The sequence below is a fragment of the Pleurodeles waltl genome, chromosome 3_1 (genome assembly GCF_031143425.1).
Source record: "Pleurodeles waltl isolate 20211129_DDA chromosome 3_1, aPleWal1.hap1.20221129, whole genome shotgun sequence".
Taxonomy (NCBI): Eukaryota; Metazoa; Chordata; class Amphibia; order Caudata; family Salamandridae; genus Pleurodeles; species Pleurodeles waltl.
Window position 1 is genome coordinate 1904447961 of NC_090440.1, and position 14207 is coordinate 1904462167.

At 43.8% G+C, this 14207-nt stretch overlaps 1 protein-coding gene across 4 annotated transcripts in view; it reads left to right on the plus strand.

Moving 5' to 3' along the window:
* TRAK2 (trafficking kinesin protein 2) overlaps positions 1 to 14207 on the plus strand; it is a 286386-nt gene that overhangs the window by 196169 nt on the left and 76010 nt on the right. For all 4 annotated transcript variants that reach the window (XM_069226062.1, XM_069226064.1, XM_069226063.1 and 1 more), the window contains one exon: positions 11347 to 11426. In XM_069226062.1, the coding sequence (XP_069082163.1) occupies positions 11347 to 11426 (80 nt within the window). The remainder of the gene's footprint in view (positions 1 to 11346; positions 11427 to 14207) is intronic.

Consider the following 14207-nt stretch of genomic DNA (forward strand, 5'->3'; position numbering starts at 1 on the left):
TTTTGGGGTCAACTTGAACTTTGACTTGTGGACATACTAACACCCAAAGACTGGAATCTTAAGTGATTGCCCACATCAGCCCCACAACCCCCCCCCCCCCAAAACTCCCCCTCCCAATCTCCTCAACCCCCTCTGTTGACTGCTATGAAAAATTGCAAACTTTGAAAATGGAAAACTTACTTGTAAACTATTTTATCTGAAAAATCAAAACACAGTACATTTGATACATATGCTTGATACATACTACAACTGTACTTACCTGCAACTGAGATCACTTAGTTCTACTAATAAAGTAACAAAATATATTTTTGTTATATAAAAACAGTTTGCCTGGAGTTAGTCTTTCATTGTGTGCCTCGTTCCTTAACTGTGTGTGTACAACTAATGCTTTGCACTACCCTCTGATAAGCCTAACTGCTCGACTGCACTACCACAAAAGTGGGCATTAGTATTATGTGCTTTAGCCTCTGGGAAACCCCTGAACTCTGTATACACCATACCTCATTTTGGTGTGGTATATACATAGCCAGCTTCCTACAAACACTAGTACTCTGTGAGAGAGCACTCAGAGTAATACCAAGATGACTATTCCAACTGACCAACAGGAACCTTCCATGCAAATGCCCATGCCTCTGGTGAGCACTTTACAAAACATGCTCCAAGGCTGTTACTGCAGGTTTCCACCATCTGTTCCTGCAACTCCTAGACCACAATCACCAAAGTCTGCACCTCTTTCGCAAACACCTATTCTTCAGCCATCACGGTTGTTTGAGGCACCTGTCACTGCCCAATCTACACTAGCGGATACCTGGGCTGATCCTCCAACTGACGATGCTCCTTCTGCAGATGAAGAAGATGAAATATAAGAGACAGTGCCTCCGTTCCCATTGAGTGGCACGACTGCCTAATCTCTACTCCATCCCCATCAGTGACAGCATCAGTAGATTCTCCGCCAGAGGACATTGGCGAATTCCATAATTTAATGGAGAGAGCAGCCAAAAAATTTGAACTTTCACTTCTTGCCAAACAACTGCTTCTAACACAATTTTAAAGAAAAGGCTTAGACATTAGAAATCCTGATTATGGATTTTATTTGGTAAGAAGGCCTTAAAACCATGAAGAAACTGGCTGCAGTTCCAGCCATCATTCCGAGGTTATACAAGAAGTACAAAGCTCCCGATGACTCCCCAACTTGTCTCATTGGGCAGCCAAAACCAGACTCTCAGCACATCAGCGATCTAAGAACCCCTCCACATCAATTTCCTGTCCTCTGGACAGCCTCGGCAGTAAAAGCCGCTAACTCACTTGCCATACTTGGCTGTTATGACCGCCAAATGTGATCAAATGTATCCACCTACATGGATTTGCTGCCAGAGGACACCAAACGGGAATTCCAAAAGGTTCTTCAGGAGGGTGACAGAATATCAGCAGAGATGATTGACTGTGCAATTGATGTTGCCAACACTGGGTTTAGACAACTTGCCTAAGCAGTTTTTCTTCACAGACAAAGCTGGTTAATATCCACTTTCTTCCATCCGGAAATCGAAAGGAAAATACTTGATATGGCATTTGATCGCAAATCATTATTTGGCAAACGTGGATGATGCCCTTCAATCCATCAAAGCGGACACAGATACAGCAAAGGTAGTTTGGGCTATCCAATACAGGAGGCAGCCCCTTCTAGGTGCTAGAGGCAGAGGAGCCTTTTCATTTAGGGGACGTTACCCCTAAATGAATAAGCTACAATCGGGAAGCTTAGTACCGTCCCAGTATGGTCAACAGCAGCAATTTAGACAACACCAGTGGCTGCATACAAAAATTTCACCAGGGGAAAATTGTCTACCTTCGACAGAGATGCAAACAGAAAGCAGTGACCACAATATGTTACCGGCTACCCTCAGTCCTCCAACATCCCGGTTTGGGGGTCATACTGCAAAACATTTTCATCAGGTGGTCCACAATAACATCAGACAAGCGGGTCCTTGATGTGATCTCCTGAGGACACACTCTGGAGTTACTCATAAAATCTTCCAATATCCTCCAGCAGGACCACCTCCCCCCTCATTTAACATAAATCCCCAAAGAAGTATCCATAATGTTAAAAAAGGGAGTGATCGAAGTAGTTCCAACACTTCAGAAGGGATGCTGATTCTGTTCCCATTTCTTTCTAGTCAGAAAACCCTCAGGGGATTGGCGTCGCATTCTCAACCTATGAAAATTGAACACATTTTTAAAGAAAAAATCTTTTTGCATGGTGATGCTCCAGGATATATTGCACCTCCTCAACACGGTAGATCATATGACCTCACTGGACTTCCAAGACGTGTACTTCCACGTCCCCATACACCAAAAACACTACAAATTCCTCCGCTTCAAGGTAGCCAGTACTTACAATTCAAGGTGCTCCCATTCGGACTGAAATCAGGCCCCATGATTTTTACTAAAATGCTAGCCTCAGTAGCGGCTCATCTTAGGCAATAAGGAATCCAAGTCTTTTCATACTTGGACGATTGAATCATGAAAGCTCCTACACATCAACAGGCTGCAACAGCCACGTCCATCTGCCTTTTATTGTTCACCAAACTTGGCCTCATTGTCAACCATCATAAGTCTCACGTGCAACCCACAAAACACCTAACATTCTTGGGAGCCGGCCTAGGCTCAGTGAAAGACAAATCATTTCCCTCTCTGGACAAACAGAGGAAGATTTAACAATTAGCTCAAAAACTGTCTACAAAAAAGTCTGTTTCTGTTTGGACCTACAAATCCTTCATGGGAATGATTTCTTCCTGCATCCCTCATGTTCCAAATTGCCCACTGCAAATGTGCCCACCACATGAATAACTTGACACGCAATGGCTCCAGGTACAGTGTTCCTTAAAGGGACTCATTCACATTACCTCAGTGATGAAAACAGCCATAGCTTGATGGACACAAACTTCAAATTTTATCAGAGGGCTCTCATATCTGCAACCAATTCCCAACTATATTATAACAACTGATGCCTCCCTAGAAGGTTGGGGTTCCCACCTACAGGACTTGCAGATAAGCGGCAAGTGATAACCAAGTGAAACAAAACTTCACATCAGTCATCTGGAGCTGAAATTACAGGCTCTAACATCTGCCAAAAGAATAAGTGAAATTCACACCTTCACCATCAAAGAACCTTTTCTTCAATTAACTTCAGACAGTGTCACACTTTGAACCACCCATAAGTTTATCCCCAAGGTGCTGTCATACTTCCACCTGAATGAACCAGTGGTTCTACAAATATTTTTCCCCAAACCTCAGACAGTTGCATAAAAATCTTTGCATTTTCTAGACATCAAATGCTGCATAAAGTTTTATTTATAGAGGACTCATTAGCTCCATACGATTCTCCCCAGGCAATGTAGGATTAAGTGTGCGAGCCCAGTTAATATGCCATCAGCTCCAATTGTTTCTGGCATATGGTGGCGTCAGAAAAGGTCTTCCAGTAACTAAACAGACCATCGCTAGATGGATTGAGTAAGCTCTACAATTTTGTCATACACAAGCAGAAAAGCCATAACGGGATAAAGTCAAGGCCCATTCAACCAGAGCTGTGTCCACTTCTACAGCTCTTTTTGCTGGAGTACACCTCCAGCATATCTGCCGAGCAGCAGTGTGGTCCAGCAGAGACACATTTACGAAATATTATTGCCTGGATGAGACTCATAAAACAGATGTGGATGTGGGACAGACAGTGTTAAGACATCTGCTTCAATAAGGTGAGCCTCTTTACTTTTCCTCCCACTGTTCCCTAAATGCATGTTAATATGGTATGAATATACTTCTCTTCCTTTATTTCTTGTTACTCTGATTCAAGTATGTGAATCTATTAAAGATGCAATATTGGAGAATAAATTTAGTTATTTTTCTGTAATTGTGATTCTCCAATACTGGTATCTTTCATAGATTCACATGTGACCCAACCTCCTTTCCTTAGAGGCTCCCCTCAGACAGAGATTTTTGATTTGAGATTATTGATATGTGAAAATCTGAGGGGCAACAGCCTCTGTTGGGAGTGTTCTAAAGGGTGCAGTTGCCTCTTTGGCTAAAGTATGTGCTTTGGTTCCTTTAACAAAAGGACATAAATAAGCTCTAAAACTTATGGTTCAATGCCAGTCTATCTTTTATAGTGATACACATTTCTTTATTATATTACCATGGGACTCCTACATGCTGTAATCTGGTCCTTTTTTTCTGTGCCAGAAGCGCGGATCTGGAGAGCTAGTCAGTAATTTTGTTACAACTTCTTTTTTTTTAACCTTTTTGTAGATTTCATTGAGCTTTGCTCCCAGTGTGTGAGGAATATGTCCCCCCAGCAAGCCCAGAGTCTTTATTCCCTGTGAGGAATGTCACACACACGTCTGTCTCTGATCCCAGCTTAATTTGCCTGGGATCAAACCACATCTCCAGTGCCTACTTCAACTGCAAGTCGATGCAATTCACGAGCAGAAGGCTCTGCACCATTTTTGTTCCTGAGAGAGCTCTTAGGCCCATTACCGGAGCTGATCTCACAGACGATCTTCATCTCACTCTGAGTCGCTGTTGTCGGAGTTTGGTAAGTCAAAGAAGCACAAGAAGCATTCGAAGTATTCTTCGGCTTCTCCTAGTAAGCGCTGTGCTTCTGGGCCCTTTACTGCTGTCCACTCATGGAGCCAGTGGTGGTCCTGCTCTACACTTCCCCGATTTCCCCTGAGCTGGGTGACCCCTGCCCAACACAAGAAATGTTATGATTCCATGCACTCCATCGTCTGGTTGACTGCTCCCTCTGGTGCACCTTCAGGCTCCACGGAATCGAGAGGTTCTCCTCCAATGCCAGCCAGATCCTCTGGATCTGCTCCCAGATTCATACTGTTCTGAGTACAACACTAATATCTCCGCTGATTCCAGTCCCCTTGTTTTCGGTTACGGCACCACTGACTCCTCTCAAAGACAAACCCATCCTCCTCAGAATCTGAGGCCACAACGCCACTTGTCAACACCTACACCTGCCAGAACGTGCCAACCCCTACCAAACTTTGAGAAACTTATTCTTCCAGTGGTAAGTGATGATGAAGGGGACTATGATCTGGAGGAGGAATCCTACTAGAAGTAGAATTGGTCTGAGGGGGCAGGTGATGCTGTTGTTCTTGGCATATCTTCAAACTGTGTCTAGGTTTTTCCTCTGGGCCCTGCCACAGAAGTAGAAGCGTAATTTGCTATGGTGATGCATAAACCTGCAGAGGTCCTCAACCTGCAACTTCCCTCTGTCAAGGTGAAGACTAATATCTTGATCTGTGCTTCAGTCAGGGGTTAGCTCTGTGCAGACCCTACTCGCATTTAATGAGGTCCGCAATGACTTTCTAATGGGGGCCTAGATCAAACCCTGCAGGGGGCTCCCGTGCACAGGATGATTGCTCATTGCCACTGTTCCGCTACTGGTGACCCTTTTTTCTGCTTGCAGCATTCCTCTCCCAAGAGCCCAGTGATACAGTCTTCGACAGCCAAACTGAACCCTTGAGCATTCCCTAGCACTCCACCAGATAGGGAAAGGGACTGGGCACCTTAACAAAGAGAATCTTTTCTTCGACCAGATTGGAATTGCGCTCGATAAACACAGCATGCCTCTTGGGCCGTTACAAAGACACCCTGTGCGATTTAGTTGCACAGCTTCTGCCCATCCTCCCAGAAGAGAGCCAGGCATTGATATATGGTTGGGACACAGCAAAGTTCACCATTCAGTGTGGACTAAACACCACTGACTCAATAGCCAGGGCCATGGACTCAAAGGTGGCTTTTTGGTGTCACGCCTAGCTGAGGTGGACTGGGTTTTCAGGGGATGTCTAGGCTTTCCTGATAGACATGCCTTTTGATGGCTCCAGTGTATTTGGTGACAAGACCGACACAGGGCCCGAGTGCTTTAAGGATAGTCTTTTGACCGCTAGATCTTCTAGTCATCACCTTGGGTTCCCATCAACAGCACTCCTTTCGCCCCCTTCTGTGGCTGTTACTGCCCAGCTCATTCACAATTCCAACCTTACCCTCACCATCCCCCAACGCAGTACACCCTTCTTATTGGTGCCAGATCAGCACCACTTGCCCCAGTGGTAAGCAATAACCTTCAACAAGTGGGTGCTCCAAATCGTACAGCGGGTTATGCCCCTCCATTTCTTAAAAACCTGCCTCCATTACCACCGTCCTCAGAACAGCAGACCAAAGACCATCTATCCTTGCTATGTCATGAAGTGCACACCCTGTTGGCCAGGGGGGCCACTGAGAGTGTACCAGCATCAGAAGTATTTGTTTTTTCTTGGCATCAGAAAGTAGCAGGAATAACACTCTTTTGTTCGATCTTAGATCTTTGCCCTCTTAATACCTTCCTACTGAAAGAAAAGTTCAAGATGCTCACTTTAGCTCAGGTCCTGTCTGCCTTGGAACCGGCAGACTGGATAGTAGCGTTGTACCTTACTCCTTTCTGCCTTTCCCCAATACCATTACTGCCCCGAGTTCACCAGAAGATCAGCACTGACCTGGCCCAATGTGTCCAGAACTCCTTAATATGAGCATTTATCCTCTGATGAGGCTACCCCTTTGGAAGGATCTACTGTCAGAGCAGCAAGGTAGGTTCTTGCACCTGAACTTGTGACCTCTCCCCCTTCATATCAGGAGATTGAGCAGCAACAGTTAAATGCCTTTATTCTCCCTACTGAAATCTGTTATGTTATTCTGGCAGCCAGGCCTCCCTCGTCAAAGGCTGTGTACGCCTGCGGATGGAACAAGTTTCTTGCTTGGTGCACATCACAGCAAGTAGTCCCACTTGCTTCCTTCCTGTCGGACGTGCTGTTTATGTTATCCTTAGCCCGGCATAACTTTATCCTGCGCGCTGTTAAAGGTTACCTGTGTGCAATTTCTGCCTTCTAACGGTTGCCAGATCAGCCCTCCTTATTTCAGTCACCTGTTGTGGTGCTTTTTCTTAAGGGTCTACATCATCTTTTCCCACCCTTTTTTTTAATGTCCTAATGGGACCTTAATTTGGTTCTAACTTTTCTTACGTGTTCACCTTTTGAACCCATGCTAAGCCGCCTTTTGAGGCTTCTAACACTTAAAATAGCCTTTTTAGTGGCAATTACATCGATCGCCCTGGACAGCAAGCGACCTTCAAGCTCTTTCTGTCAACACCCTCATACCAGCTTCCATCCAGACAAGCTCGCTATTCTGACCTAGGCTTGTTTTCTGCCGAAAGTGGTGACCCCTTTCCATGTTAACCAGAGCATCTTGTTGCTGACATTTTTCCCTCCAACTGATCCCTCCAAGTCAAGACTCCATTGTCTGCACACTAAAAGAAGAACCCTCTCCTTTTTTATATTGATCGTACCATAGAACACCAGATGGAAGATCAGCTCTTCATTGGGTTCGCTAGAGAGAAGAAAGGCAGAACAGAGCAGAAACAGACCATCTCCTGTTGGATTGTGCTGGTATGCCTTGCCTGAGAAGCAGCCTCCTAAAGGCTTGCATGCTCAACCCACGTGTTCACAAAACACTACTACCTGGACAATCGGGGAATTTTGCCTATTTAGTCCTTCATGTCTTTTTGTTTAAAGCCATTTCGCAGACCCATCCCCGGGCAGGCATTTTTTAGGTATCTATTCCAAGGTGAGGAAACTGCGATTAGAAATCTCTATCAGAAAAACAAGAAACTTACCTTTGGTAACTTTTTTTTCTGGTTGAGACTCTTTAACGGCAGATTCCTCACCGACCCTCCAAACCTCCTCTGTGAAATGGGCTCTTCAGCCAAAAGAGCTTATTGGTTTCTACACATTGGGCACACATCATTCAGTTGTGGCTCTGCGTTTTTGGTGCAGAAATAGCCACAAAGAAACTAATGTCAGCACACCAGGGTGGTGTCTATATGGGCACTGAGCACGTCACCTCCCACGTGGACAATGTCAACTTGTTGCTGCTCAACACCACCTACATCAAGCTTAAGATTTTCCAGATCCATTCTGACGTCTGGGTAATATTCTAAGATAAAGAATCTGTGGTTGGATACAGTCTTTTACCAGGAAAAGGGTTACCTAAGGTAAGCAACTTGTTCACCTGAATGTTGTATTTTGTTACATATTTAGTGTTGTCAGGGAGCAACACGTTGCAGTCTTTATAAGTTTTGGTGCTGTTTGTTGGGTGTAACTTTGGTATTTCAGCCACTGTGGTCAATGTTTGGTTAATTTATGTCTCCTCTCTTTTGGACTGTGTTGTAGGTGTTTGAGATATGCTAGTTGTGTTTAGTGATCTTGAGACAGGTTGCTGTTTTCATGGTTGTTTGCTCTGTGTTGGTTGTCGGGGATTGTTGATGCAAATAATGATACTTGTGTGACATGTTGTCGAAAAATCTAAGCTTTACATTCTGTCTACATTTACTTTTGTGGAAGAGCAACATCTTTCCACCTGCAATGTTTTGGGTGCTTTGATTTAGGTTCAGTAGTGTAACCTATTTTTTTTGATTGCACTTGAGGGTGTTAGGTTGTGTCTGTTTTATTAACTAAATATCAAGCATCAAAAACTGCAACAGGAGTTCATAAGGTTATGCCTTGTCAGAAAGGCGTATCTGTTCTAATATTAACCCTCTTTAACATTCTGTCCTGTCATTGTAGACAGGCAAGTACAGTTTGTTGATCAAGGTAAAAGAAAGCATTATTTGACAAATGATTATCGAGTGGCCCAGAGGAAACCATTGATGCATGCACAATAGCTGCCTGTGGGGTAGATTGTTGAATGTGACAATGCACAGTCACTCTTTGGGGTGTTGCAATCCTCAGAAAGTGCAAGTGAGGTGTCCACATGCCTTGCACTAGTCACATACCACACAAAAAACACACAGCCCAGTACATCATCTCTGGTGACTTTTAAGCTGACATCGGTTTTCATAAGCATATCTCGAAGAGCTATATTTCTATTGTATGTTATTCTAGGTCTTTCTTCAATGGTGTAACCTGTTACAGGGTCACAACGTAACAAAAATCCAATTCCTTTGTAAGATTTGTTGCACATTGTCAGATTTGGTATTGTATGTAGTGATAATTCTCGTACTGACCCCTTCCCTGTGATGTCATCTTTATGCTTGGAGCCAAAGAGAATTTCTGTCCTAGTTCGTGCATTTACTCTTTGAATTGCTTTATCTAATACCCATTTAGGGTAACCACGTTGGGAAAATCGTTCAGCATATTATTTTTCTCTTCCTTAAATTAATCTTTCTCACTACAGTTTTGTAGCTCGAATCAATTCTCCAAAGGGAATGCTCCATTTTAGTTGGCTAGGGTGACTAGTAGAGCTCTGCATGTAAGAGACTGTTTCCTGTCGTAGATTTGTAATGTAGTTTTGTAGTCACCTTATTCTCTTTTACAATTACTTCCACATCCAAATAAACTGTTTTGTTTACTATAGTTGGCTGTTAATTCCAAATTCAAGTTATTTCTCTTTAGGTGTTCAACAGAGTTGCTTCACTTTTATTCCCCTGCCAGATCTGAAAAGGGTCATCTTTAAAACAGAGCCAAGCTATCACTTTCTCCATGTCATGAATGAACTCCGGCGCAGTGGACACCTGCTCCTCACACTTACCTGTGAGAAGTTTGCAAATAGGTGAAGCAGATGCCCATCGGTTTTTATCAAACATGAATGTTATTCCTCAGGCAAAATGTCATAATTTCTAACAGCATTTGTGTGTAGATCCTGGCTCAATGGTTCTGATCTTAAAAAATATTTGCATGCCTTTATACCATCGCAATGACCTATGCTGGTGTATAGTGCTTTAACATCAAGTGTCATTAGAAGAAGAACAGGTTACCAGTGGATACCTTCTATCCTTCTTAGAAAATCCCCAGTACCCATAATGTCTGAGGTAAAGGCACTCACTAATGGCAGATGAAAATGATCAATGTATTTAGAGGTATTTCAAGTGGACTCCCAATGGAAGAGATTATTGGTCTATCTGGTGGATTGATCATGGATTTATGTACCTTGGTTAGGAGATCAAATATGGGTAGTTTAGGATACATATTCTTCAGAAATTGATATTCCTCAATCTCTATAGTGCCTCTGCTCCTTCATTTCTCAAGCTTCTCTCCATATTCTTCATGGGATATTTTAGGGTGGAGTGAGGGCCTGGATCCTGTGCCAGGAGGCTGTCTGCCTTAGGAGGTGGCTGGACCAGCAGAAGATCTTTCTAGTAGCCAACCACCTAGTGCAGATCCTGATAGCCAGAGCAGACATGTTTAGCAGATATCAGCTGGCAGACCAAGAGTGTCATCTTTTTGATCAGTGGGGCATGCCCTAGCTAGATCTGTTTGCCATCACCAAATACATGCAGTACCAAAGCTTCTGCGCATTGGAGTTTCCTCCAGCAAAGCCATTAGGAGATGCTTTCCATAGGCAATGGGATTCTGGTCTCTGCTTTGCGTTTCCACTATTAGCTGTCGTGCTTCAAGTTCTCAGGAAGGTCAGGTCAGGGCTGGTCCAATTCATCTTAATAGCCCCAGACGGTGCCAGAAGAGTATGGTGTTCAGTGTGAGCATATACCCTCTGATCCAGCTAACCCTTTGTTTAGGACCTTCTGCCTCAACATTAAGGGAGGGTAATCCACTCAGGTCTGTACAACCTACTCTTCAATCCGAGATTGAACAGTGACCGTTGAACTCCTTTGATTTGTCAGCCAAGGTAGTATTAAATGTCATCCTTGCAGCTAGGCACCTGAAGTCCATCTGCAGTGGGTGCTGAAAGAAATATTTGGGGCCAGTCGTGTCAATCCTTTGCAGGCCAGACTTTGTGATGTGGTGTTTGTATTTGGTCCAGCACCCCCTTGAAGTCAGCAAGATACTCTAACTGCACATTCCTCACTTCCTGTTCTGTGGAATGGACTTCTGTACATCATAATAAGGTGCTAAGCTAGACTGTCACCTAAATTGGTCAAAGAGATCCACATCTGAGGGTGTGGAAGGAGAAAGATTAAGAAACTGACTTAAGTATGCAAAGGTGGTGGTTACATGTATCTCCGCTCCGTCACTTCTGGGGCAGTAAGGAGACTATGCTGCTTTATATCCCACCACATGGAAGCATGCTGGAGCATTGTTGAAGAATTCTCCAGGTTCAGTCTGGTGCGCAGGCTTAGGGATGAGTATTTAAAAGGCAAGGAATCTATGCTTGCAGCTTTACCCAAGAATAGTAACTTGTTCATTTGAACGATCAATCTTTGACCGTCCTGGCTCGGTGGTATCAAGTTCTTTACTTAAACTGAAGAGCGCAAGTGTGTTTCTTTTAGATTCTTGAAAACTGTTGTTTGTTTCCCAGGATTCGTTGGCTGCGGAAATCGAGGGGACAATGCGCAAGGGTCTCAGTTTAGACGAAGAATGCTTTTCTCCTAGTCAGAGGTGAGTTATATGCTTTAATCTTGCTTTCATTGTGCAGTAATCATGGAACAGTTGCGGCTGCATCTTTCTTCCCACTGACGTAAAAAAGTGTCTACAATGAAATTATTGGGGCATCGTGATCTAACAGCTGAAGTTCCTGTGAATCACGCAGACTTTGCCTGTGGTTGACAGTGAGGTAAAATTTGTTTTCTAGATACTGTGCCAGAACCAACCCGTAGATCATGGAGTAATGCTGGGCATGTTAAAATATGGACGTTTTTCAAAAGCCGAATTTTTTTTTTACATTTAAGTATATGGCGTCTTGTTCTGTGCAGCTAGTGCATTTGGTCATGATCTTATATCAGCTGAGATGCTTACCTCTTCCCTGCAGTCTCACTTTTCAACTTGTGTTTTCCAACCATGGGCCTCCCAAAGCTTTCAGTTGGTTAGAGTGTGTGGCCTTATGTATCAGATATCCCATGCAGGCTCTTCTATCAAGCATAATAATCCCTTGATTGTATGCTTAGGTTGTAGAGGAACGTGAAGCCTTCTCACTTAATTTCACAACATTAAATCTGAGGCTCAAACCCTCATGCTTTTGAGGCCATCAGCACCTCCCTGTATATTCATGTTAGCACCGAAATACATTCCATCATTCTGTTACTTCAAAATTCTTAAGCAGCCCTAGTCACACCCCCATCAAACCCACACTGCTCTAGTTATCCACAGCAGAATTACAATTATGTGGAAAGTAAAGTGCTCATATTATAAAAAAGACTCGATATCTAGCCAAAAACATAGCAACACTGGGTTACAGCTAACCAACCATGAATGTCGTATCAACAGGACTCTCTCTCTCAAAACAAAAAGCAACCTTGACCTTGGAAATTTCACTGCTCCCTTCCTCACTCAGCTGCAAACACGTCACACATGGGCCCCTACAACACAGTGACAGCACACATAAGGTATGTAGAGCAATGTAAATGTTAAACAGAATGAAGTGTAGGTGTGAATTCCTTCAACTAAACATTTAAATAGGAATCACAGCTACTTAAAAATGAAATAGTCATTTAAAACCACACAGACAGTTAGTTATAACAGTGTTAAAAATATAAGTACATCTGCACGTGTATTGAATGTGATACTAATAAATTTCCTCAAACATATAGTATCATTGGAAACAGAAACTCTCCTACTGAAACATGAATTTACAAATGCAGTAGATTTTACTTTGCCCAACCCGATCTCCAGCACACTGGCATTTGTAAAGACTTATCAGTCCCATGTTTAAGAGACTGGGTTAGCTTCACTCGTACAATAGAGTGCATGTTAAATATGTTTCGTAGCATATGTTGGCTGCAGTTACACATGCTATGCACACTCTTGCCATCTAGTGTTGGGCTTGGACTTTACCACTTGTTTTTTTTTCCCAGAAGAAGTCTTTTATTTATACACTGAGCAGCTTCTACTCCATGTTATGAGAAGCCTTGTCTTCGTCAGCCAATTGAGGCGACCTTTCCTTGCATGCCCTTTCCTGTTGCTGAGAATGCCCAGTTCTGGGTAATGTAAGGTAAAAAAAAGAAGCTCTTTAGGAAGTGCCCTTTGTGCAAGGCAAAGTACACATGCTCAGATCAACACAACATCTGCAACCTCTGCTTGTCGCCAGAGCACAACTAACAGAACTGTACTGCCTGTTCAAAAACAAAAAAACTCTACGTTCTCAACGCGATCGACAACTAGCTCATAAAATGGAAATGGCTGGCAGAGGCAGAATTCCCACCAGAAGAGGTCCATAGGTCCATATCGGTAACTAGGAAGCAGAGGATGTAGCAACTGAGGATGGTGTCATCTTGTGCAGTCCACACTATATCACATCCAGTGACTCCAACACGAGGAACAGAACCTGGACAAACTATTGCTGCCTGCCGTGGAACTCCTCGAGGAACCCCAGCAACAGGATTAGATTCCCAAACGAAGACCACTCAAAGGGCTGTGACTACACAAGGTCCCCCGATCCTCACACACACACAAAACCCTTGCCACTATGCCCTCCCAACACAGCCTTGGTGCGTCATGACCTTTGGGTTCAGGCAGACACCACGATCGTGCCTCTGAGCCAAGACAGGACAAAACTGTGATCAGTCCCAATGGGGCTCCACACCATAAGGGCAGACATGGAGGGAACACACAGCCCTGACAGCCACAGTGCTGATGAAATAATCAACGCCTGTGCAGCCTATGATGACATCAAAACCAATAACACCACGTCGCCTTGTAGGTCCAGCAAAGCCATTGGAGCAGACTAAACGTACGGCATCGACACAACATACTTAATCGGAGCCAAACTGCACCTTGACTCCTAAAAAGGCAATGGCATCAACAGTACACACACTATAGGAGCATGAAAAGCAAAAGACTCATAAGGACATGACGTTCAAAAAAAAACCATACCACAATCAGTCAGGATGTGGAGGACAATTGTTTTGAAAACCTCCAAGAATTGATAGTCAAACAACGAAATCAAGAGGAGGAACACTCCTCTGGGAAGGTCCACAAGAGGAGAGGGCTGCACATTGTTTGACCACAGCCTTCTCTGAAGAAGACGACTGTTGAGCATAAGGCCACTACCCTATGCAATTTGACACTACACCACCTCCACAACTAATGTCACTATCATCCACACACTAGTCCAGAGCATTATGATGTAGTAGTGCCATCATACTCTGACATTGAGATGCAGGTCCCTGCCAAAGCATCTCCACCAGATGGCGGTCCTTCGTATTATAGTGTCATTCAGCGCGC